A 26,642-nucleotide genomic window follows, 5' to 3' on the forward strand; every position below is an offset into this window, starting at 1 on the left:
TCTATGCGAGGAAAATATGCGCTGTGTGTTTAATATTAAATTCGTTAGATAAACCCTTTTAGAAACAAAATTGAGTGTATTACCCACTTATCACCTATATTCCGGTAGTGATTAACACCCACCCCTACGAACAGAATCGCCAAAAAGAATTTGCTTGGGGGGGTGGGGGGAGGAATCGGCAGGTCACGACACGCATGCGCATTGGTGCCCGCGCAAGGCTTCATGGTCATTGTAGTCTTTTGGGTAAACAACGCTTTTGACTGCTACTCTTGTTCGTTGGCAACTGTACCACCCCCCCCCCCCGGTCGGCCGGTCCGCAGTGCAAAAAAGGTTGGGGACCCCTGATATAGAATATATGCATGTAAGTTTGGGTGTTTGCAAAAGTGAAATTGGTTAGTTTGAAAATTTTATAATTTAGTTAGATTATCAAATTTTAAAAGTGTACTAATCAATATATTTTCATTAAAACAAGAATTTTGAGCTAATATTCATTTATCATAATTTCTTTATGTTTATTATTGTTTATTTGCAACAGCATATTCTTAGCTACATTCTTCCCATCCACACTCAATTCTATCCAGACTGGTGTATATTTTTGGGTTTTTTTTGTGTTCACTTTTATTTTATTTACAGTTTGCAAGATATGGTGACAAAGTATCAAAGGAGACAGAATAAAACGTGAGAATCATATCAGAATGCCTTTAAACATGTATCTAGATCTAACCTCAGCATGCCCTTAAAAAATTATGTTGAAGTTTATGTCTGCATGGCACTACTTTTCAAGCAGAAGAATGCATGTGTGTATAAGCCACTATAACACTATCGTATGAGATCTCTGCTTTTTCAAAAGAGAGTGCCATATTGACTAATTTAACTAAGGCTTGCAATGGCATAATCATGTTAGTTTTGAGGACATTAGTCTCAAACACATATTAAACATAAATGAACTTTCAGCTAATAGTGAACTATAACCATAGTATATATCCCTACATTGTGTGATATCTTAAAAAAATATGTACTTTGTGCTGGTTAAGCTTAACTAATAAGACAGAGCAAAGAGTTAAATTGTACCACAGAGGCAGAATTCAAAAGGGCAAAGAATGCAGGACTGAAGGTGCTGTAGTGAAATGCTGGTTGGTATGACGTTGTGGGCATCACTGAGTTGTGGCTGAAAGAGGGCCATAGTTGGGAGCTTAACATCAAAGGATATACTTTGTATCGAAAGGACAGGCAGGAAGGCAAAGGCAGTGGTGTGACTCCATTGGTAAGATACATCTTTTGAAAGAGGTGACATGGGGTCAGAGAATGTTGAATCGTTGTTGGTGGCGTTAAGAAACTGCAAGGGTAAAAAATCATTATGGGAATCATATATAGCCCTCCAAATAGTAGCCAAGTTGTGGCATTGCGATTTCTAAATGGAGCTGGAAAAGGCACACAATAAGGGTAATGTCACAATTGTAGACAAATTGGAAGAATGGGCAAAAAGGTAGCAGATGGAATACAGTGTTGGGAAATGTATGATAATGAATTTTGGTAAAAGGAACAATAGTGCAGACTATTATCTAAATGGGGAAAGGTTCAACACAAGAGGTGCAGAGGGGCTTGGGAGTCCTCATGCAAGACTTCCAGAAGGTTAATTTATAGGTTGAGTCTGTCGTAAAGAAGGCAAATGCAATGTTAGCATTTATTTAAAGGGGAATAGAATATAAAAGTAAGGAGATAATGCTGAGGCTTTATAAGACACTAGTTAGGCTGCATGTGGAGTATTGTCAACAGTTCTGGGCTCCATATCTCAGAAAGGATGTGTTGTCATTGAAGAGAGTCCAGAGGACATTCAGAGGGATGATTCTGGGAATGAAGGGGTTAACATATGGAGAGTGTTTGGCAGCTTTGGGCCTGTACTCACTGGAATTTAGAAGAGTGCAGTGGGATCTGATTGAAACCTACCGAATGTTGAAAGGACTAGTTGGGTGGATGTGGTGAGGATGTTTCCTGTGGTGGGGGTGTCCAGATCTGGAAGACACAGCCTCAAAATTGAGGGGTGACCTTTTAGAAAAGAGGCAAGGAGGAACTTTTGTAGCCAGGGAGTACTGAATCTGTGGAATGCTCTGCCACGGACCGCGGTGGAAGTTGATCGTTTCCTGATTGGTCAGGCTATCAAAGGCTATGGTGAGAAATCAGGTGTATGGGGTTGAGTGGGATCTGAGATCAACCATGATGGAATGGTGGAACAGACTTGATGGACTGAATGGCCTAATTCTCCTCCTGTATCTTATGATCTTGGATATGACACCAATTATAATTCCGAATCTGTTATAGTGCTAGAAATTAACAGCTTTAAACCACTATAAGAAGGCAGTAGTACTAAAGTTGGGCTTTGGGAAGAGTACACATTCACAGCTGATGAGTTTTATGCAATGTTATACAAATATTATAATAAATTGAATGGTGGATGTTGTCTACATGGAGTTTAGAAGGACCTCAGGCAAAATCCCACTTATAGGCTGGTCCATAAACATGTATCCAATGTGAGGTAGCAAATTGGATACAAAATTTTCTTGGTGGTGGGAGGTAGAGGGTGGTAGTAGGGAATTACTTTTCAGATTAGAGTCTAGTAACCAGTGCTGTGCCATGGGGACTGGTGCTGGAATATTTATGGTAACGCTCAGATCTCCCCCCACCAAATAAAGTCATGTCCTCATGACATTAAAGGAGTTCACCAATCCTCCTTGCAAAACACAAAACCCAACCCAGGTGCATAAAGCAGTGACATAACTTCTTCCCAGAGCGGTAGAGATCAAACCCTGTTCTCCTGGCACTACATAGGTCAATCTCGCCAGGGGGTTCCTACTTCTCTGAGACCTCCGTACCTCCTCTGGCGACCCTTCCAGCTCAGACACCACTGGAGACACCCCGGGTCTACCTGTCGAACTCTCGACCGCTCTCTCACTGGGAGCCCTCGTCAACTTGGAGCCCTCTGTCTCGGGTTCTGGTTCCACCCTCTCTCCCTCCAAGGCTGGCTGTATCCCAGGCTGCCCCCAACACCCTCCCTCCTCTCACCTAACTCAGTGGGGGAAGAGTCAGGAGCCTCTTCTTCCGGTACCGGGGAATTAACGAACGGAAGCAGGTACCACACATCCGAATCATCATCTTCCAAATCAGTATCCCTCTCTGAGGCTGGGCCCAGCCCCATCTCTTTCGTGGTGAGCTCTTCCCTCGCCCCGCGCCTCCGCAGAGTCCTCGTACTAGGCGTAAACTCCAATTCGGCTCTTGGTCTATCTGCACCTCTTGACCCAGGGGCAATAGGTGGTTCCGATGGAGTACATTGACAGGCCCCTCCTCATCCCCTAGTCTCATCTAGTAAACAGGTAGGTTTGGCTTCTGGCTCTCTACCACATAGGGGGTGGCCGCCCAGCGATCCACCAACTTGTGCTTACCAAGTAGTCCTAAATTCCGTGTGAGGACCCGGTTTCCCGGCGTAAGTTGGGCGAACTTCACTTTCTGATCAGACCTCCTCATATTCCCTTGATTCTGCTTGGTGGCTGCCACCTCAGCCAACTCGTACGCCCTTTTCAACTCTCCCCTCATGTTGGACACATACTTCAGATAGGGCTTCATAGATAATTCACCTGCTTCAGTCCCAAAAACAAAGGTCAATGGGCAACCTCGCTTCCCGCCCGAACATCAGATATTAAGGCGAGTACCCCGTAGCGTCATTGCGGGTACAGTTGTAACAGTGAACTAAATGCCCGATATGCTAACTCCACTTACTCTTCTGACTGATCACCAGAGTCCCGAGCATGTCCAACAGGATCCAGTTAAAACTCTCAGGCTGAGGATCACCCTAAGGGTGGTAGGGCGTGGTCCTGGATTTCTCAACCCCAAGCATATCCAGTAATTCATTGATAAGCGTGCACTTGAAGTCCCGTCCCTGATCACTATGTATCCGTTTGGGGAGGCCATAATGAACAAAATACCTCTCCAACAACACCTTCGCCACTGTAGTGGCTTTCTGGTCCTCAGTGGGAAACGCCTGAGCATACCTAGTGTAGTGATCCATGATGACTAAGACATTCGTGGTGTTGCTGGTGTCTGGCTCAATAGACAGGAAATCCATACACACCAGGTCCATGGGTCCTGCACTCTGCAAGTGGGACAAAGGAGCCGCCTGCGCAGGCAGGGTCTTTCTCTGGATGCAACGACTGCATGTCTTACAGTATTCTTCAACTTCCCCCCTCATTCAGGGCCAGTAAAACCAGTCCTTGAGTAATCCATAGGTCTTTTCCACCCACAAATGCCCGGAATCATCATGTAGTGACTTGAGCACAGTCTTCCGATACTTCTCAGGCATGACCAGCTGGTAGCGCCAGGGGTGGTCCGGGGGCGACGTGACCCGGTATAAGATTTGGTTCTTCAGCTTCAACCGAGACCACTCCTTCAGTGGTAAAGGCACTGCAGCGTGTTTCGCCTTCTCCACCTGAGCCATGTCCCCCTTTTTAGCCGCGTACCAGATAGTGCCAATGCCCGGGTCATCTCACTGGGCCGCCCCCACTTCCTCAGGGCTCAACTCCAGCAACTGCTTGTTCCTCAGAGCAGTCAAATTACAGTTAACAGTGGGTAGCGCGTCATCATCAACCCCCCAATTGATCCACTGCCTGATCCGGCCCCATCGGGTCTCTGGCTTTAGCGTGGCTCGCAAATTGATAAATTGCCTTCACTCCTGGGGCAAGGATGCTCTCCCACTCCTCGCCTGTGCTCGATCCCTCATGCGCCCGACGAGATAAAGCATCTGCATCAATGTTCCGTCTCCCTGGCCGGTACTTCAGGCTAAACTCATAGGCAGACAAGGCCGCCAACCACCGATGCCCTGTAGCGTCCAGTTTCATCGAGGTCAGAATATAAGTGAGAGGATTGTTGTGTGTCCTCACCTCAAACTTGGCCCCATACAGATAGTCACTCAACTTGTCCACCGCCGCCCATTTCAGTGCCAGAAACTCCAACTTGTGAGTGGGATAGTTTCTCTCTGAAGGCGACAAACTTCGGCTGACAAACGCCACCGGCCTCAATCCGTTGCCCTGCTCCTGGTACAGGACAGCCCCCAGCCCCTCTCGGCTGGCATCAGTGTGTAGCACATACAGCTTCCGGGGGTCGGCAAAAGCCAACACTGGGGCCTGTGTCAGCACCCTTTTCAGTGATTGGAATGCCTCCTCGCATTGAGCATCCCACCTTGGTCCAAAGGGCTCCGATGGGTTCAGATATCCTCCTGCCTCCTGCCCTCTGTCTCCCTTCCTTTTCTTCCCCACGGGGGGGATAGCCACACAAAAGCTGGTTCAATGGGTGACTCATTTTAGCATATCCTTTCACGAATCGCCAATACTACCCACAGAACCCCAAAAACGAGCTCACAGTCTGGGGTCCCGGCCAGGTGGCCACTGTATCTGTCTTAGCCGGATCAGTAACCACTCCATCTCGTGAGATTATGTGTCCGACATAGCCGACAGACGCCTTGCAGAACTGACATTTGTCCAGGGAAAGTTTCAACCCTCCTCCTTCAGCCGGCTTAACACCTTCAGCAGCTGCTCCCCATGTTCTTCCAAAGTAGATCCAAACGCTATCAAGTCATCCAGATACACCAACATCTTGAGCAAGTTCATATCCTCCACTGTCCTCTCCATGACCCTCTGGAAGGTGGCCTTGGGGCATTCGATCGAACTGAAAGAATCCCAGGAGACAGATGAAGGCCGTCTTCTCTTTATCGGCCTCACTCATCGGAATCTGCCAATACACTAAACCACTGGGCACCACTCAAACAGGCCAACGTGTCTTCAACCCTCGGGACCTTATACTGGTCAGGGATAGTGCGCCGGTTCAGGGTCCTGTAGTCCACGCACATGCGTACCTTCCCATTTTTCTTCCTAGCCACTACTATGGGGGACGCATAGGGGCTCCGGGACTCTGTGATAATCCCCGCACCCTTCAACTGGCTCAAGTGCTGCCGCACATCTTCCACGTCAGCCGGGGCAAGCGCTGCGACCTTTCTCTAAACGGAGTGTCATTTGTCACCCGGATAATGTGACGAGTGCTCTTGGAACAACCCACATCAAACTTGCCCTGAGAAAAGACATCTCCTAGCTTCAACATCTTCTCCACCAGCCTTCTCTTACACTCCGGCGGCACAGGGGAGTCCTCAAAATTAAAGGCCTCCTCGGTCAGCCGCCCCCTTCTCTCCAACAGTTTTCCTCCAGTGGGCCTCAACGGGAGCGCTAGACATCACCGTCACCGGGAACAAGTGCACGAGGGGCATCCCGCACTTAAAGGTGATCTCCCTCTCCGTTGTGTTTCTTACAATCACCCCCATCCGGCGTGCCTGTAGAACTGAGGGCCTCTGCAATTCAGGTCTCACCAGCACCCCAGCCGGGAACCGGGACTCCCCTTCAAGGTCATCCGGGGCATCTACTAACAGGGCCTCGCCCACTGGTACTCCGGGGAATCTGGGGGGCCCCAACACTAGTACCACCTCCCCTGGCCGTATCACTTTAGGCCTTGCCTGAGTACAGCACACCGTTCCTCGTTTGAACTCAGGATCCAGCCCCCTGTGGCCACCTGCTTCTTCGAACGCCGCTCGAAACACTGGGTGTACCGAGAGGGTCTCCAGAAAGTTCTCCCCCGACTTCTCCTTACAGGCTCCCAGGAGCCGTCGCACAAGAGAGGAGTTAGTCCCCACCAGAAGGGCAGTGCCACCTGTTTCCACTGGATCCGGACAAACCAACATCAACGTCTCAAGGGCTTCAGACACTCCCACATCGCCCTCCGAGAATTCCAATCTCACTGACAGGTACCCATCGTACGGGTAATCACCATCACTTATACTCCAAATCTCCAGGGTGTTAAACGGGGTTACTGGCAAATGCTTTAGATATTTGTTGTAGAACGACCGGTACAATAAGGTGACCTGCGACCCGCTGTCAAGGATGGCCCTTGCAGAGATTCTCTCTATCCTTAGGGACACGCTGGAGCGGGGTCCCACTAATCCGTCCGGAATAAGGGCTTGGGCTTGCGGGGGTGCCATGGCAGATTTTGGGGAACGTGTTCCTCCAGAGACTCCAGTCCATTCCCTCACTAAGTCTCTCTTAAGTTTCCCGACACCTCTCCCTTCTTAGTCACTCAGGGGCTTGCCCTCCACAGGGCGTCTTGTCTCTCACAATCCCTCCAGAAGTGTCCCTCTTCCCCACATCTGTAGCACACCTCCTGCCACTCACATTCCCGCTGGAAATGCCCCTCTTTCCCACAGTTATAGCACTTGCTACCCGCCGCCCCCTCCTCCTGGGATGTCCGCCACTCCCAGCCCACTGTGCGGCCCGCCTCCTGAAGGGGGTGCTCTCCCTGTCAAGGACCCCTTGGGTCACTCGGTTCTCAACCCTGCCACCACCTCCTGTACTGCTGAGGATCGTCCCCAGTGGCCAGAGTCCTCTTTCCAGCCCAACGCGCTGTCATCCTCCCGCACCTCTCTAATCAGCTGACCGAGCGATGGAGGGGGACCCCTTTTGTAGGACTGCCGGAGACTCCAAGCCACCTTGTCCTCCCCCAGAGAACCCCAAGATATCTGATTCATTCTCAACTTTGCCACCTCGTCCATCTTCACTACCCCTCGGCGACGCAAACCATTGCCGAAAAGTATATTCTGAGAGCTTTTCCCCTCTTCCCTGCCGCATGTTTTTAAACTCCGCTAAAAGCTCCCAGGAACCTCTTGTCAATCCAAACGCACCCTCCAAAGCTTCCAGATATTCCGCCAGGGAAGCCAAGGGCTGTTCAGCTTTCAGCCCCCGGACGGCGTGGGCACTTCGGGCAGGGCCCCTCGGCCCTTCTTGCCAGGGAGGTAATGGCTGCTGCCAACTCGGAGGTCTCACTTCTAGCTGGGGGACAGGGCTTGACCAGTCCTTCCCACTCTGACCCCTCTTGCTCCTCTTCCCTCATTACCCCGAGAACTTGTTCTCTCGCAAATTCCTTCAACCCTCCACCACTGGCTACTGGCACCTCCCTTGGTGTCTCATCAGACTCTTCCTCCAGTGTCTCCTCACATTCATCCTCCGGGAGGGTGTGAAGGCCCCACGGCCTCTCCTCGGGACGCTGACCATCGCTGTCAGTTCCAACGTCATGATGTCAGCACTCGTACGAACCAACACCCAGCTGGATTCCACTTCTTTACTGCACCTTCTAGCTATCAGTTCTACCTTGTCGATAGCTTTAATCAGACTCAACCCTTGCACTAGCACATCTTCCGAAGTGCGGAAATCCACCCCACTTAACACGCACGCATGATTAACTGGTATGTCCTTGGACTCACTCACACCAGCTTACAATCTTATCTCGGTCCATCTCCGCACTACTTAACGTGGCAATTTATACAGCTTACACAGAATTCAATCCCGGACGAGCCCCCATAAATGTAATGCTCAGGTCTATCAGCTCGTGTTTATCTAGGGGAAACCCCGTCCGCCCGCTAAACTGTGGCTCACGGTTGCGTCGTTGCTATGTAATGCCACCTGGTACAAACTCACACATCAAATATCAGACAGCACACAATGTACGATTTACAGATTACACTTTATAAATCTTACTGGAACTATGTGATTAATAGAGATACAATATAAAAGGGAAAGTAAAAGGTGCCAGACTTATCAGAGTTCAGCTACTTCGTGCACAACAGTTGGAGCTCAATTAATGGGGTCCTCTTTCCACCATTCGATCCCCTCCGACCCCCTCGACTCGCCACTTGGGACCAACCACGGTGGTCGACCAGAGTGCTTCCAGGACGTCCTTCCTCTTTGGGTCTTCTCCCAAAAGCCTGCCAAACCACACTGTTCCCAGCCATATCAGACAGAATATCACCCACAAAAAGAATAACCTGGACACTCATTGGTTCGTCCCCTCTCTTATCAATAATATAATCCAAACAGGGAGAGAGAGAGAACTCCTTACATCACAGTTATTATTACAGAAAAGCTATTTTTATTATAACATAACAAAGAAGCCATGTTATTAGCCTTAGCAGTAACATAAAAGAAGAAACCCTTTACCTTATTGTTCATTGTAGAAAATTAATGATTTGGAAGACAACTTGCTAATCAGAAGTTTGCAGATGACACCAAAATTAATGGTACATTGGACAATGAGAAGTTCATTTGAAGTTACAACAGGATCCAGATCAACTGTGAAAGCAAGAAGGAGAATGGCAGACCGAATTTAATTCAGACAAGTGTGAAGATTGATGCTAGGGCATATATAGTGAATGTTATACAAGTACCTGGTTCCCTGAAAGTGCAGATACAAGTGAACAGGGTGGTAAATAAGGCATATGGTATGCTTGCCTTTGGTGACCGAGGCATCGAGTCTAAGAGTATGGACACCATATAATAGTCAAATTGTTGATTACGCCACACTTAGAATTGAGTACTGTTCTGATCAGGGTAGTATAAAAATTATCTGATTAAGCCAAGGAGGGCGTAGAAAAGACTCACAGGAGAATGGCCTGGACAGGAGTAATGAGGAGAGATTGGATAGGCTAGGATTCTTCCCTGGATTAAAGAAGACTGAAAGTTGACCTTTTCAGAGTTTTATAAAATTATGAGTGGTGCAGATGGTCACAGTCTTTTCCTCCTGTATTAATAGACAATAGGTGCAGGAGTAGGCCATTCAGCCCTTTGAGCCAGCACCGCCATTCACTGTGATCATGGCTGATCATCCACAATCAGTACCCTGTTCCTGCCTTATCCCCATATCCCTTGGCTCCGCTATCTTTAAGAGCTCTATCTAACTCTTCCTTGAAAGAATCCGGAGAATTGGCCTCCACTGCCTTCTGAGGCAGAGCATTCCACAGATCCACAACCCTCTGTGTGAAAAAGTTTTTCCTCAACTCCGTTCTAAATGGTCTTATTCTTAAACTGTGGCCTCTGGTTCTGGACTCCCCCAACATTGGGAACATGTTTCCTGCCTCTAGCGTGTCCAATCCCTTAATAATTTTATATGTTTCAATCAGATCCCCTCTCATCCTTCTAAATTCCAGTGTATGCAAGCCCAGTCACTCCAATCTTTCAACAAATGACATTCCCGCCATCCTGGGAATTAACCTCGTGAATCTACGCTGCACTCCCTCCATAGCAAGAATGTCCTTCCTCAAATTTGGAGATCAAAACTGCACACAATACTCCAGGTGGGGTCTCACCAGGGCCTTGTACAACTACAGAAGGACCTCTTTGCTCCTATACTCAACTCCAATATCAAGGGAGTCTAGACAAGAAAGCATTGGTTAAGATGAGAAGGAAAAGATATAAATGGGATCTGAGGTGCAGGTTTTTTATACAGACGGTGATGGATATATGAACAAGCTGCGACAGGAGTTAGTAGAGGCAGGTACAGTTATAACATTTTCCTCTAAACCTTTCCTATCCATGTAGTTGTCCGTGTTGTAGAACTTTATGCATCCCTATGAATCTATGGATCCATATCTTTATAATGCAGGAAACAATGCATTTTCATTTGCATTGCACCTAAGCATGTGCCTGAATTTCTGACAGCTGTGTTTCTATCTTCAATATATTCTAAAATTTAGACTGAGAAAAAGTAGAAAAAATTCTCCCTTCATAGCAATCAGCTAATTCTGACTAAAGTCTTCATTCTTTTCTATCTTTGTCAACATTTTTATTCTCACAAGCTTTGTAAAAATTCTGTTGTTTTGACTAGATGATTATCAATTTGGTGGTAAAGTAACAGGTGCATTCCCAAATCTGCCTTTTACCCAGCTTGGCATTTTAAAACTTGCCCCCCCCCGGCCTTTCTTCCCAGAATTTCTTTTAGGTGTTTCCATTACCATTATAATACCTCTCAAATATTTGTGATTTTTTTTTTAAAGTGAAAAACATTCATTAAACGAAAAATTCTCCACATTTTTTGGCACTCAAGCATGAAAGTTCATTAGAGATTATCTCTTTCTTACGTGTCTACTTAAAATGGATAGGGTAAACTGGTGCAATAGGTTGAATACTTTTGTTTCATCTCTTGACCCCTTTGATCAAATCCTGCCTACAGATGTGAATGAGATTTAGGTAGCTTGTCTTTTCTTAGACAAAAAGTGTAATAACTTCACCAAATTTAGTACTTAATTTGTAATTCCAAATTAACCACAGGATGATCATTGATGGAAAGAAAGGTTTTATTTTTTAAACTGGTGTCGTAAACTATGGAATGTCATACATGTAATTGCTGAATTTAAAAGCAAAAGATCAAAGTCTCCCCCCCCCACCCCAATGAGTGTCCATCATCTTGGGCATCAAACATTTGTTGAAAAGCAACTTATATTTGAAGGTCTGTATTAAAAGGATTATGCATATTTTTTCTGGTGGCAGGATGGCGTAGTGGTTAGCGCAACACTTTACGGTGCCAGCGATCCAGGTTCAATTCCCACAGCTCTGTCTATCAGGAGTTTATATGTTCTTCCCATGTGGGTTTCCTCCAAGTGCTCTGGTTTCCTCCCACAGTACAAAGATGTACCGGTTGGCAGGTTAAATTGTCACGTAGTTAGGTTAGGGGGTTGCCTGGCAGTATGGCCAGAACAAAATTTTCTCAAAAAAAATAAATAGATAAATAAAATTACTCATTTAGCACAATACTGCATCAAGGTGAGACATTGTTCATCAACTTGAAGTGCAGAAAGATGAGGTATTTTGACTGTAACTCATTATTTATTGTCCATAGGATCTGTACAACACGTTCTGAAGGAGTTTGTTTCGACTTCAACGCTTCAGTAATAATGGACTGCTCCCAGATATCTGATGCTATTTATTTTGGAATGCAGTCTCAGGCTGAGTCCTGGGATCAAGGATGATTTCTGTGGAGGCTGATAAGGCCAACGCGGGAACTGTTTTCACTGGCAGAGCAGATAGTTTTGTGATGTGTTATACTGCTGTCCCTGGTTTCACAAGACTTCCCATGCACATTACAGCAGGGAGAATAAAGGGTGCAAAACAAGACTGCTGGAACAGGGAGGAAGAACTCAACATGAGGCCATTAGTACATGGGAGAGACGTTTCCTGAAAACCCTCTGAGAAACTCACTAGGGAATAATGTGTGATGTGTATGATTTTTATAACTGAAGAATCTTCTTACTGAAATTTGTCATATTTTCTAGTTTTGCAGTACCTTCACAACATTGTCAAAGTCTCCAAGGTCATGAGTGGTGAAATGTTGGCTCTCTTCCAGACAGTTTTAGGTTATTTTCAAATTAGTGTAAGGGAGTTCATGGATATTCTCTGCTCCAAAAGAGCCATGTATATTTCATTCGTCTTTGCCAGTGAGCAGCATGCAGTGCTGCACATGACTTCACAAGAGTTACAGTCTGCCCCAAGTTACAAGATACTCTTGACTATATTTGCTTCAGGTTATGATTTTTCAACTTGGAGGAATAGTGCAGATAGAAAGGATTCTGTTTCCTCATTTTCTGCTGGCCTTATAGTCATCCACTGGGCATAATTTTATCATTCCACAGCAGTCCGCTGTGCCATTTGTGTTTGAACTTCCAAGACTTACTAGAGGGTAAAAGATAAAGACTTAATCATTTGGCCCTTGACTTGGAGTGTGATTCCCGCCCAAATGGCCATTGCATGTATAATATGAAGTGCTGTAGAGCAAAAATTGGGAATGTCCAGTCAATGATTTTGCTGCAGAGGTTTTGTTGTATTTGGCCAGTCTCAAATTTCAATGCAGTCCACTATATTCTGCACATTTTTGTTGTTATAAATGCTTGTTTCTTGTGTCCCATTTTATAGCCAGCAAGGAGATGAGGCAAGTCAACCTAACCAGTTCGTCTTTGGTCTCTCTCTGATAAACCCATCAAATTATACTACCAATTAGTGCAGTGTCAATTCTTCATTTTAACCATGAATCTTATTTTTCTTCCCTCCACAGTGCATTAACTGTGCAGCCTCTGCTCTACTATGTTGTGGCATGAGTCATTTTAGCAGGGTACAGTTACTGATTTCTGTTACCTACTACAGCCACATACATTTGTTTTTAAGAACAGGCTAATTTTAATTGATGCACACAAACCTGCATTTGCAATAAGGTAAATGAGGCAATTGACAGTGTAATTAGCACTGCTTGTGTTATAATGAAGAAGTAGCGTAGACTTAATGTGCTAAGAATATGAGGTCGAATTTAGACGGGGTCATCACAACACATAATTTCTTTGTGTCTTTATAGGGATATACAATTTTTGTCTCAAATTGATTTTAAATGGGATCCTTCAGTTTAAATTGTCTTTTTACTTATTTTATTACAGCTAATCTAGGATCGCTAGATTAGAGTGGGCAGAGCCAATCAAATTGTCTATTTTGCCTAGTTACTCAGTGCCAAGGTATTTGGTAATACACAGAAAATGCTGGAGGAACTCAGCAGGTCAGGCAGCATCTATGGAAAAGAGTAAAACGTCGACTATTTACTCTTTTCCATAGATGCTGCCAGACCTGAGTTCCTCCAGCAGTTTGTATGTGTTGCTTTTGATTTCCAGCATCTTTTGTGTGTTCTTCAGGTGGGTATATTCGAGCTTGCTGATTATTAGCCACCTTAGTGCATTATTGGCTTGTCAGTAGGATTGTCAATGATACATGTGAACAATGGACTTTTGGGTAAAGTTTGCATAATGGGATGGGATAAAATACTAAAACTGAGATACTCCCCTTGCTCAAAACCAACCAATTGTCCAGAAGTATCAGATTATTGTTTTATAATGGGCACATTAATAATGTTTACATTAGTAAAGTGGAATAGTAGATAGATCTAACTGCATTTGTTACCAGTTTTTTAAAAACATTAATTGTATATGTAATAACATATTTAACAAATAAAATCTATGAGCTGGAAAATAACAAGTATACTACTTATTGAAATGGATCACCTTGCTTTTGCATGAGTGTCTGTTACCTGAGTACGTCATTAGTCCTTAAGAAAGAAATTTATAAACATGTCTTTTCAATCCATGTCTTGAAACAGTGAATGTGATTCAGACACAGACTCTGAAGTTGAAAAACGTGTAGATGGTGTCAAGTCCTGGCTCTCAAAGAACAAGGGCTCAGATGATGGAAGCCTAAAAAGCTCAAGGTTAGTCTAAAATTAATTCATAATGTTTTCTATACACTGCTTTGATTCTGAAATATACACAGTGACATTCTCAGTAATGATATCTTAAAAGATCTAATTGTGTATTATTTTCCTACCTTAATAAATGCAAAATGAAGATGGCTTTCCAATTTATTGCAGTAAAAAAAAACTGTTGTTATGGATTTACATTCCAGATACCATGAAAATTGAGCCATCACAAGTGCCTACTTCAAAAGCTATTTTTGAATGTTTTTCCTTTATCTTTTTCTTTAACTGACTGTTACTGTTTTATTTATTCTATGTATTCTACTTTATAATTCATTTACCTTGATATTCTTTTCCTTTGTTTCCCATCTTCTTGTAATCAGATTTTCTGTTAGTTTAGACCTGAAAGAGGGGAAGGAAGGAAAGGAATTAAAGGAAGGGAGAGAAGTGGAGGACTCTAGACCTGCTTCTGTAATGAGTTCCCTCAGCTACCGTAAACGAGGGAATATGAAGGATTCTCTCAGTGGTAAAAGTAATAATGATTCTCTTCTCTCAACACTAAGTAAAGAACGATCAATGTCACCCGAGAGATCATTTCGAAAAGCAAAGAAAGCCACCAGTACAGACAATTTAAATGACAGCTTTTCTACTACTTCATGGAAAAAACTCCAAGCAGCTGATGACTTGGATGATGGGGGATCTGTTATTTCTCAGGCATATTCAGAGGCAACGAGTAGAGCAAGGAAAGGATTAGATAGGAGATGGGCCTTGACCAGTCCTGACTTTGACAAAGCTTCTACTGTTTCAGTTCCTGTTAGCCGAGCTTCCATAAGACGTAGTTTGGAAGCTGACGATGATGCAAAATCATCTGTGAGTTTTGCTTTAACCAGTCCTCCATCCAGTTTGAGACGAAGCCTTTCAAGGCTCGATGATAATCATAGTGATGTGTACAGTCCAGTTAGTCCTTTGCTCAACCGTAGATCAGAATTAGGACTACAAACCTCAACCCTTAGTCATTTAGACACAAGATTATCCATTTCAAAAAGTAGATTTGGTGAGTTGGAAGATGATGATGCTGCACCAAGTGTGGCACTAAGTGAAAGGTCATTATATAGTCAGCACTCTGTAGGGCGAAGTTTCAGTGTTCCTCCCAGACCTAGATCATCTGTTTCAGATGAAGTGCCATCAGAAAGTTCTAATATTAAGCCAGTAGGTCACCGGAATTATTTGGATCCAGATTTAGAGGCTGCCATTAATGAGGTTCTGGATTATAAACCAATTACATTTAAAAGAAGTAGTCTAGACCCAGAATCTGATGAGAATGAAGAAGAAATGAATAAGCAATCAACCAGCCTTCGAAGGTCATCATCCTCTTTAGATGTAAGTAAGTCCCAAAACAAGAAATGCAAAAGCAAGAAAAGCAGAAGTTCTGATTCTGAGTCATCCTCATCAGAAGAGGAGCACCGAAAGAAGGGCTCCAAGAAGCATTCTAAAAAGTCTAAGAAAAGATCAAGAAAGAAGGAAAGTGATTCTGAATCATCAGAATCATCCAGTTCCTCCTCTTCAGGCTCTACAGTCTCATATCGAAGTATCAACAGTGTCAAACGAAATGCAAAGAAAAGAGAAACTTATTCACAAGGTGATGATGGTAAGGAAGATAAAACAGATGAAAATTCTGGAAAGAAAATGAAGAAAAGTGACAAGAAGAGAATGAAACAAGTAGACAGTGTGATGATGAAGTACTTGTACAGACCAGAGAGTGAATAATGAAGTAGGTTTCTATGAATCTGTGTGAATCTGGACAAAAGCTGCATGCTTAACCTTTAATTCACCTTCTCTAAATTACTAATATTAGAAAAAAAACTAAGTTTTTCAGTTAACAATGTGTTCTGAAGCAATTGAGAAATGGCATGGGGTGGAATTGGGTTGTAGTTTGGGATAGGTATGAGACTGAATTCAGATCCAGCTTTTATTTGTGGGATAAAAGTCTCTGTTTGAGATATTGTGAGGGTCTTATGTTAAATGAGTTGGGATGATTCAATCAATTCCTAATGGGTGTGGGTCAACAGCAGAGCCCTGACTGTAATTAGGTTCTATTTGGTAATTACATAATTGCAGAGGCTACAGAATGGGCAGTGGGTGAAATTAATAAAATATCAGTGCAGAAACAAGTAAGCTACTGAGGTTGATGCAGAAAAGAGGAAGCTTTATGTTGCAACTTACTGCCATATACTGGGTAGAAGTAATTTTAATCTTGATGATCAGTAAAAGGGGATGTTTCAGATGAATGTCTATTTATTGGTGTCAAGTGAAGTGTGACTAAAATTGGGTGGGAGGCATTAACATAAGGTCACAAACCTAAATCCATATTTCTCTCCACTAAAAAAGAAAGACAGAAGATCGTAAGACATGGGAGCAGAATTGGGCCACTCAGCCCATTAAGTCTGCTCCGCCATTTCACATTGGCGGCTTTATTATCCTTCTCAACACTATTCTCCTGCCTTCTCTCTGTAATCTTTACAGCCCTGACTAATCAAGAACCTATCAATCTCTGCTTTAAATATACTCAACGATTTGGCCTTCACAACTATCTGTGGCAATGAATTCCGCAGATTCACCACCCTCTGACTAAAGAAATTCCTTCTCATCTCTGTTCTAAATAGACATTCCTCTATTCTGAGTCTGCATTCTCTGGTCCCTGTTCCCTCAACACTACCCTGCCCCTCCACTATCTTTGTATCGTTGCAAATGTGGCCAGAAAGCCATCAATTCCATCATCCAAATCATTGACATATACTGTGAAAAGAAGCGGTCCCAAAACCGAACCATGCCAGACAACACTTCTCACTGCTAGCCAACCAGAATAGGCCCCATTTATTCCCTTCTGCCAGTTAGCCAATCTGCTATCCATGCTAGTATCTTTCCTGTAATACCATGAGCTCTTATTTTGTTAAGCACCCTCATGCATGTCACCTTGTCAATGGCCTTATGAAAATCCAAGTAAACAATATCCATTCTTTGCCTATCCTGCCTGTCATTTCCTGAAAGGATTCCAACAGATTTGTCAGGCAAGGTTTTCCCTTAAGGAAACCATGCTGACCTTAGCCTATCTTATCACGTACCCCCAAGTACCCAAAACGACATCTTTAATAATGGACTCCAGCATCTTCCCAACCACTGAAGTCAGGCTAACTATCCTATAATTTACTTTCTTCTTAAAGAGCAGAATGACATTTGCAATTTTCCAATGCTGTGGAACCATTCCAGAATCTAGTGATCCCTGAAAGATTATTACGAATACCTCCACAATCTCTTTAACTATCGCTTTCAGAACCCTGCTGTGTAGTCCATCTAGTCCATGTGACTTATCCATCTTCAGACCGTTCAGCTTCCTAAGTACTTTCTCCTTAGAAATAGCAACTACACTCACTTTTGCCCTTGACACACTTGAATTTCTGGTATACTGTTGTTTTTTTTTCCACAGTGAAGACTGATGCAAAATACTTAAGTTCTATTTCTTTGTTCCCACGTTACTACCTCTCCAGTGTCATTTTCCAGCTATCCAAAATCCACTCTGGCCTCTTTTTTACTTCTTCTGTATCTGAAAAACTTTTCGTATCCTCTGATATTTTTGGCTCTGTTACCTTTTATATTTCATTTTTTCTCTCCTTATCGTTTGTTAGTTACTTCTGTTGGTTTTTAAAATTTTCCCAATCCTCGAACTTCCCACTAACTTTTGCAATATTGTATGCCTTCTCTTTTGCTTTTATACTACCATGGACTTCGCTTGTCACCTTTGGTTGCCACACCCTCGCCTTAGAGTACATCTTCATCTTCGAGATGTATCTATCCTGCACCTTCCAAATTGTCCCCAGAAACTTCAGCCATTGCTGTTCTACTGTCAACTCTCCTGCTGTCTCCTTCCATTTAATTTTGGCCAGCTCCTCTCTCATGCCTCTGTAATTCCCTTTACTCCACTGTAATACTGACACATCTAACTTTATCTTCACCCTCTCAAACTGCAGGGTGAATTCTATCATATTATGATCACTGTCTCCTGAGGATTCCTTTACCTTAAGCTCCCTATTCAAATCTGGTTCATTACACAACATCCAATCCAGCCTTTCCCCTAGTGGGCTCAACCACAAGCTGCTCTAAAAAGCCATCCCATAGGCATTCTACAAATACCCTCTCTTCCTACATATAGAAATCCCCCTTGACTATCATAATATTATTCTTTTTACATGCCTTTTCTATTTGCCATTGAAATTTATATCCCATATCCTGGCTACTGTTCGAGGGCCTTCCATCAGGGCCTTTTTACCCTTGCGGTTTCTTAACATGACTCACAAGGATTCTGCATCTTTTGATCTGATGTCATCTCTTTCTAAGGATTTGATTTCATTTTTCTTAAACCAACAGAGCCACCCCACGTACTCTGCCTATATGCTTGTCCTTTCAATACAAGGTGTATTTCTCAGATGTTGAACTCCCAACTATGATCTTTTTTCATCCACAACTCTGATAACTACACCATCATACTTGCCAAGCTCTTAACTATGCTATAAGATCATCTGCCTTAATCCTTATACTGCATGCATTCAAATATAAAACTTTCAGTCCTGTATTCATCAACCTTTTTGATTTTGACCTCACGTTACACTTCATCTCGTCCCAATGACTGCAATTTCATCCTGTCCATCCTCAGTCTCATTACACACTCCAATTTGTATACCAACTGCCCTGTCCCCAGCACTATCACTCTAGTTCCCATACCCCTGCCAACTTAGTTTAAAACCTCTAACAGCTCTAGCGAACATGTCCGCAAGTATATTGCAAGGAAGCACTCAACAGACTAAGTCACTTCAGTTGAGAAACCTAGTAAAGGAATTTTTAAAAATGAGGAAGAAAACAGGTTTAAAGTTACAAATAAAGGTGCAATGGAGACAAGAGGGATTAGGGTATGGAGAAAAAATGTAAAGGGAACAATAACTTTTAAGACGCAAACAACAGGAATTCTGCAGATGCTGGAAATTCAAGCAACATACATCAAAGTTGCTGGTGAACGCAGCAGGCCAAGCAGCATCTATAGGAAGAGGCGCAGTCGACGTTTCAGGCCGAGACCCTTCGTCAGGACTAACTGAAGGAAGAGTGAGTAAGGGATTTGAAAGCTGGAGGGGGAGGGGGAGGGATAGAGCCGAGAGCTGGACAGGTGATAGGCAAAAGGGGATACGAGAGGATCATGGGACAGGAGGTCCGGGAAGAAAGACAAGGGGGGGGGTGACCCAGAGGATGGGCAAGAGGTATATTCAGAGGGACAGAGGGAGAAAAAGGAGAGTGAGAGAAAGAATGTGTGCATAAAAATGAGTAACAGATGAGGTACGAGGGGGAGGTGGGGCCTTAGCGGAAGTTAGAGAAGTCGATGTTCATGCCATCAGGTTGGAGGCTACCCAGACGGAATATAAGGTGTTGTTCCTCCAACCTGAGTGTGGCTTCATCTTTACAGTAGAGGAGGCCGTGGATAGACATGTCAGAATGGGAATGGGATGTGGAATTAAAATGTGTGGCCACTGGGAGATCCTGCTTTCTCTGGCGGACAGAGCGTAGATGTTCAGCAAAGCGGTCTCCCAGTCTGCGTCGGGTCTCGCCAATATATAAAAGGCCACATCGGGAGCACCGGACGCAGTATATCACCCCAGTCGACTCACAGGTGAAGTGATGCCTCACCTGGAAGGACTGTTTGGGGCCCTGAATGGTGGTAAGGGAGGAAGTGTAAGGGCATGTGTAGCACTTGTTCCGCTTACACGGATAAGTGCCAGGAGGGAGATCAGTGGGGAGGGATGGGGGGGACGAATGGACAAGGGAGTTGTGTAGGGAGCGATCCCTGCGGAATGCGGGGGGGGGGTGGGAAAGATGTGCTTAGTGGTGGGATCCCTTTGGAGGTGGCGGAAGTTACGGAGAATAATATGTTGGACCCGGAGGCTGGTGGGGTGGTAGGTGAGGACCAGGGGAACCCTATTCCTAAGTGGGGTGGTGGGAGGATGGAGTGAGAGCAGATGTACGTGAAATGGGGGAGATGCGTTTAAGAGCAGAATTGATAGTGGAGGAAGGGAAGCCCCTTTCTTTAAAAAATGAAGACATCTCCCTCGTCCTAGAATGAAAAGCCTCATCCTGAGAGCAGATGCGGCGGAGACGGAGGAATTGCGAGAAATTCCGTCTCTGCCGCATCTGCTCTCAGGATGAGGCTTTTCATTCTAGGATGAGGGAGATGTCTTCATTTTTTAAAGAAAGGGGCTTCCCTTCCTCCACTATCAACTCTGCTCTTAAACGCATCTCCCCCATTTCACGTACATCTGCTCTCACTCCATCCTCCCACCACCCCACTTAGGAATAGGGTTCCCCTGGTCCTCACCTACCACCCCACCAGCCTCCGGGTCCAACATATTATTCTCCGTAACTTCCGCCACCTCCAACGGGATCCCACCACTAAGCACATCTTTCCCGCCGCCCCCCCCCGCATTCCGCAGGGATCGCTCCCTACGCGACTCCCTTGTCCATTCGTCCCCCCCATCCCTCCCCACTGATCTCTCTCCTGGCACTTATCCTTGTAAGCGGAACAAGTGCTACACATGCCCTTACACTTCCTCCCTCACCACCATTCAGGGCCCCAGACAGTCCTTTCAGGTGAGGCGACACTTCACCTGTGAGTCGGCTGGGGTGATACACTGCGTCCGGTGCTCCCGATGTGGCCTTCTATATATTGGCGAGACCCGACGCAGACTGGTAGACTGCTTTGCTGAACACCTACGCTCTGTCCACCAGAGAAAGCAGGATCTCCCAGTGGCCACACATTTTAATTCCACATCCCATTCCCATTCTGACATGTCTATCCACGGCCTCCTCTACTGTAAAGATGAAGCCACACTCAGGTTGGAGGAACAACACCTTATATTCCGTCTGGGTAGCCTCCAACCTGATGGCATTAACATCGACTTCTCTAACTTCCGCTAAGGCCCCACCTCCCCCTCGTACCTCATCTGTTACTCATTTTTATGCACACATTCATTCCCTCACTCTCCTTTTTCTCCCTCTGTCCCTCTGAATATACCTCTTGCCCATCCTCTGGGTCAACCCCCCCTCTTGTCTTTCTTCCCGGACCTCCTGTCCCATGATCCTCTCGTATCCCCTTTTGCCTATCACCTGTCCAGCTCTCGGCTCTATCCCTCCCCCGCCTGTCTTCTCCTATCATTTTGCATCTCCCCCTCCCCCTCCAGCTTTCAAATCCCTTACTCACTCTTCCTTCAGTTAGTCCTGACGAAGGGTCTCGGCCTGAAACGTCGACTGCGCCTCTTCCTATAGATGCTGCTTGGCCTGCTGCGTTCACCAGCAACTGTGATGTATGTTGCAATAACTTTTAAGAACCTGTATTGACATACAAAAGAGAAAGTAAGGAATTGCATTGAAACTGAAAGATACAGTCTCTTGTGGGGGAGGCAAATAAAAGGGGCCTGGATAGCAGTAGGAAAGAGGTAAAAAAGGAAATTGTTGTCTCAGTTATGGTTGTATGGAAAAGTGCCACGTGAAATCCAGTTGTTGGTGAAGGTCAAAGTGTGCACTAGGAATTGCAAATGATATGGACAATTTAGAATGCTAAAGGGAAGGTGAAGTGAGGGCAAGGAAGATGTCTTGTAGTGAAATTTTGTGGAAGGTCATGGAAATTATGGAGGATCATCTAATGAATGTGGATGTTTGCAGATGATGACAAGAAGAACCTAATTATTCTTCTGGGTTGTGTGTGAGGGGTGCAATCACATTTTTCTGTCCAGTGGGATAGGTTAATATTAGCCCGGGGATTCTGAAATGAGATATTTTCTGGCACTTTCATTCCTCATCTTAATGAATATATGGAAATGCATGGTTTCTTTTATTCTGAAATAACTTTAAACTATCTTCAGCAGTATTAACATCCTTAACATTAAGTACTAAATGTGTGTGGTGGAATATTTTATCCAATTCCCTTGATGTGGAAGTTACTGTTTGTATTATTTTCCTCCTCACACCTTTTCATATTTAGGTTTAAGTCTTGCAAAATAGGGTGGTAGAAGATTAAAGGCTTACTATTTATGATTCTACTGTCCTAAAGTTATAGACATTGCACAAGTTCATTTTCAACCAGCACCGAACCTTTATTCCATAATATACCAGATTTTATCTCAATATAATTGAGAAATTATGTAGTAATAGTTGTCAAGGTTAACAATATTTAACAACAACTTGCAAAATTACTGGTGGCTGATACATATGCCTCAAAATATATTGTAGCTGCTTGCTACCTAGCATTCTTAACTTTGATAAGTGGGTTAGTTATATCTGTGGCATGATGCTGGTTGCAGTTCACTGAATAGTTAATGTGTTGTAGTCTACCCAAAAGGAAAGCTGAAATCAGCTCTCTTATGTTTAAAGTAGAATTACTGCTAATTTTCAGTGGTTAGCTTGGTATTCTGTAGCTCAACATTGCATTAAATTTCTGGTAGAGAAGTTAACAGAAACTAATCCAGTAACTTATTCTTACACATTTATATAAAGAGCAAAATGATAGTAAAACTCCAATAAACTAGCATCAGATTGTTCAGAAATCCTGAAGGTCAATCCATAATGGGAGGTGAGGACCTAGAGCACGAGTGAGGTGTGCAATTGGATCAAGAGTCCAGAAAGCAGCCAGGTTTGGGACCTGACTGTGAGTCAGGTGTACAGTCAGAGCCAGAGTTGGGGTCCAGAACACCAGAGGCGAGGAACTTGGGAAGATTTGCAACTGGGGCCAGGGTCTCGTACTGGTAGATTTCCTAAGCACAAGAGATACTGTAGATGCTGGAAGTCTCAAGCAGCACACACAATACTAGTGGAACTCAGCATGTCATGCAGCAATTATGGAGGGAAATAAATAATCAACATTTCTGGTTGATGAAGGGTGATGGTCAAGAACCATGAGATAATGTTGCAGCTCTGTAAAATTCTAGTTAGAACACACTTGAGTTCTGCATTCAGTTCTGGTCACCTCATTATACAATAGATGTGGAAGCTTTAGAGGAGAATTACCAGGATGTCAGCTGGATTGGAAGACATGTCTTATGAGGAAAAGTTAGGCATGGTATGATATTTTTCTTTAGAGGAAAAGAGAATGAGAGGAGACTTGATAGTAGTGTACAAGATGATAAAAGGCCTAGAGTAGACAACCAGCATCTTTTCTCCAGGGCAACGATGACTAATAGGAGAGGACATACTTTTAAGATGATTGGAGGAAAGTATATGAAGGATATCAGACATGGGTTACTTACACAGTGAGTGGTGGTAGAGGCAGATAAATTAGGGACATTTAAGATAGGCACGTGGATGAAAGAAAAATGAGGACTGTGGGAGGGAAGGGTTAAGATTGAATTTGGAGTAGTTTAAAATGTTGACACAATATCATGCGCCAAAGAGCCTGTACTGTACAATTCTATATTTTATTCCCCTCCTTAGATACTCCCTGATTTGCTGAGTTTTCCAATATTTTGTGTGTGTTAATGTATTTCCTGCTCCTTGAAAACTCATTGGGTTCACCAGAAAATTTATTGTACTATTTTGCAGTATGTTAAAAATTTGAAGTAAAAGTTGACTTAGGTATCCAATCGTATGCTAGACTGGCATCACCAAAGTCCCAATGGTGCTAGATTATTGGAGTTTTAATATATATGTGTTTTTGTCCTTTTATAACCTCTACAAGCACAAACAGTCGATACTTGCTGAAACTTTAATGCACATTTTGAAACTGGAAGTACATCAAAACTGTGAAATTGTGCCAGGGAAGTTTTAACCCAATATTGATATGCAGTCAATATTGCATCAATATATTTTATTCCCTTGCATGACAATTTTTTGTAATAATCTCTCCAACCCCTCCCATTCCATTCCCATCTGTTTCAGTCCTCCTTTATATCGTCGACACATAACTGTTGATGACTCTGATGATAACATGGATGGTGTGGAAGACTACTTCAAATCCAGGTTGGCAACAAGACGACCACTAAGCAACAATGATAGTGACAGCAAAATTGTGGACTCAAATGCATAGCAACAATCATGGTTCTCTAACAACATGTTCATACTAACTAAAAAAGTACAGCAAGTGACATTTGAATTCCTGGGATTTTACTTCAGTGTTAAACTATAATAATGGTAAAAACTGAAACAGGATGAATGAAGTATTGGTATAATTTTGGTTACAGAAAAGTTTGCATGATTTTGATGGGCTGCATTTACTTGAAACTTAATTTGGTGTACTTGGATTGGTATTTCTTACAAATATGGATGCTGCTGCTTTCGTTTGAACATTTTGGAACCTTGAAATACATGGGTTTATTTTTGTCTCCCTATAGCTTTGGCTGAAATTTCTTATAATTGCTTGCTTTCAAATTCTAATTTAAATTTGACATCTCTGGTTGGATTTAGGGTGCCTCTGAGATTTACATGTAATTTTTACCTAAGCCAAAGATCAGCTTTTCTTATTCAGCTGTGGTAAACTGGAAACACAAACTAAAATAATAGCAAAACAAAGCAACTATTGGCTTCAGACATTTTTTCCTTTTGAGGTGTGTGTGTGTGTGTGCATATGTTAATAGTTCATCAAAAAGACTTTTTGTGGGTGGTTTGTTGTCTCTTACACATTGTTTATCTTATAATTTGAAACACAAAGCAAAGAGGTGGAGTTGATGCCATACATCTCACAAAGTACTGACACAAATACAATTAATAACTATTTATATATTTTGTCTTCATTGAATAAGGTATATTTCCAGAGGATAGAAAGTAATTAGAAAGGTAAGGCACTGGGAAGATAAATGCCTTTTAAACGTAATTATTGAGTTCCAATAATGTATATTTTTACCTCATCATTATGCTTGTTTATACATGAGGAACATAATGTCAAAGTGTAATAAATAACATCTTTTGATCTCAATTAAATCACTGTATAATTTGGATCAAATTTGGTATGATGTCTGCTAATGATGGCTTGGGGGCAAATGAATGTCATAAATTCAGTTAAGTCTGTTTCATAATACCTATAGCCCCCTGTTCTCCTCTTCAAGGATGGTAAATCACTTCATTATATTTGTTTTCTTAAATTTTGGGGTATGTTGTATATAAAATTACTCCTTGTATTATTGTTTATTGATCCAATTAAGTAATGATTAAAATCAATGTTAGAGCTTTGTTACATTCAATGAAATAATACCATCTTTATATATTGACTCAATTTTCATAAATTTGCATGGATTGTTTAAAATAATTGTCTCAATGACTAAGACACTTGTGTATAAAACCAACTGCAAATACTATTCTGATTACTTTTCTTTAATGGTCAGTGACTCATTATGTCATTAGTATTGAATTTGAAAATCTTATCTAACTGTGCACTTTTCAAGAATGCAGTCTATGTACATCTTTAGTTAGTAGAAATAATAGCAAACAGATTACAGTGCTGCAAGCATTACTAATACTTATACTGAAATGTTATTAAATGGTACTGTTTGATTCATTTAATCAAAATGTAGCACTGATGTACAAAGTCCTGTTATACAATTAATTTTCAAATTGGATTGTTACGACAAAGAGTTGTGTAGTTCTGACTTCAGAGTTTACTCTTATAGTTTAAAGAAAGCAGATTTACCAGAGGAACAAATGTGTAAGATGTGGATCAATTTAAATTGATTTGAAAGATAGCAAACATCAGAACCCCATACTTTCCTCAATTGTGTATTTTTGACTATTTATGTTTCAAAATAAACTTTTTGGTTGTCTTTAGAGGGTCTAAGATTAGGTTTTTTTTTAACTATCATGTACTGTGTTTTTCAAAAAGGGGAAATAGCTTGTCATTTTTAATTTTTTTGCCAAGTTTCATTAATCTCATTTCCATTATTTTTCATTTCATATTTGCTAACTACTATTTTTGCAGAAAGTTGTACTGAAAGTGTTACCTTGAATTAAATTAATTGGTGAAGATCAGTGGCTCTGTGTAAAAAAGCTACTGACTGAATATGGCAAAACTTGAGCTACTCAATATGAAACTTTAAAAAGAATTAAAAATGTCTGCCAGGTAGGTAGAATTATTTTATAAAATGACACTAATTTCAAGATCCAAAAAGTTATGAATCCCTTAAATTATTAAGAAAGGGTAGAGGTTACATTAATAGATTACATATTTCTTAAAGAAAAAATATACAAACAAACGAGGTTAGCTCGTATCAATTTTGACCATTTATTGATACTTTGTAAAATTACAAGACTGTAGCTATTAAATACACTGATTAAATTAATCATCAGTACAGAGATAAGGTTAAATACTTGGGTTTACTTCGACAATTGATAGTGATAATTGGGAAATACCACATTTACCTCGATTATAATTGTTTTCTTCTAAGTGGTACAGATTAGTTTCTCCCAATATGTATTTTAATAGAAACCAATTA

General features: G+C 42.7%; 1 protein-coding gene across 14 annotated transcripts in view; it reads left to right on the forward strand.

Moving 5' to 3' along the window:
• myo18ab (myosin XVIIIA b) overlaps positions 1-25,999 on the forward strand; it is a 249,946-nt gene extending 223,947 nt beyond the window's left edge. For 11 of the 14 annotated variants that reach the window (XM_063031923.1, XM_063031926.1, XM_063031928.1 and 8 more), the window contains 4 exons: positions 634-678; positions 14,044-14,151; positions 14,520-15,907; positions 24,100-24,232. In XM_063031923.1, coding sequence (XP_062887993.1) covers positions 634-678; positions 14,044-14,151; positions 14,520-15,903 — 1,537 coding nt within the window. In that variant the 3' untranslated portion in view covers positions 15,904-15,907; positions 24,100-24,232. Of the gene's footprint in view, positions 1-633; positions 679-14,043; positions 14,152-14,519; positions 15,908-24,099 lie in introns of all 14 variants that reach the window. The other 3 variants (XM_063031934.1, XM_063031920.1, XM_063031933.1) reach the window with 2 other exon arrangements.
• The last annotated feature ends 643 nt before the right edge of the window (positions 26,000-26,642 follow it).

The sequence above is a fragment of the Mobula hypostoma genome, chromosome 23 (assembly GCF_963921235.1).
Source record: "Mobula hypostoma chromosome 23, sMobHyp1.1, whole genome shotgun sequence".
Lineage (NCBI taxonomy): Eukaryota > Metazoa > Chordata > Chondrichthyes > Myliobatiformes > Myliobatidae > Mobula > Mobula hypostoma.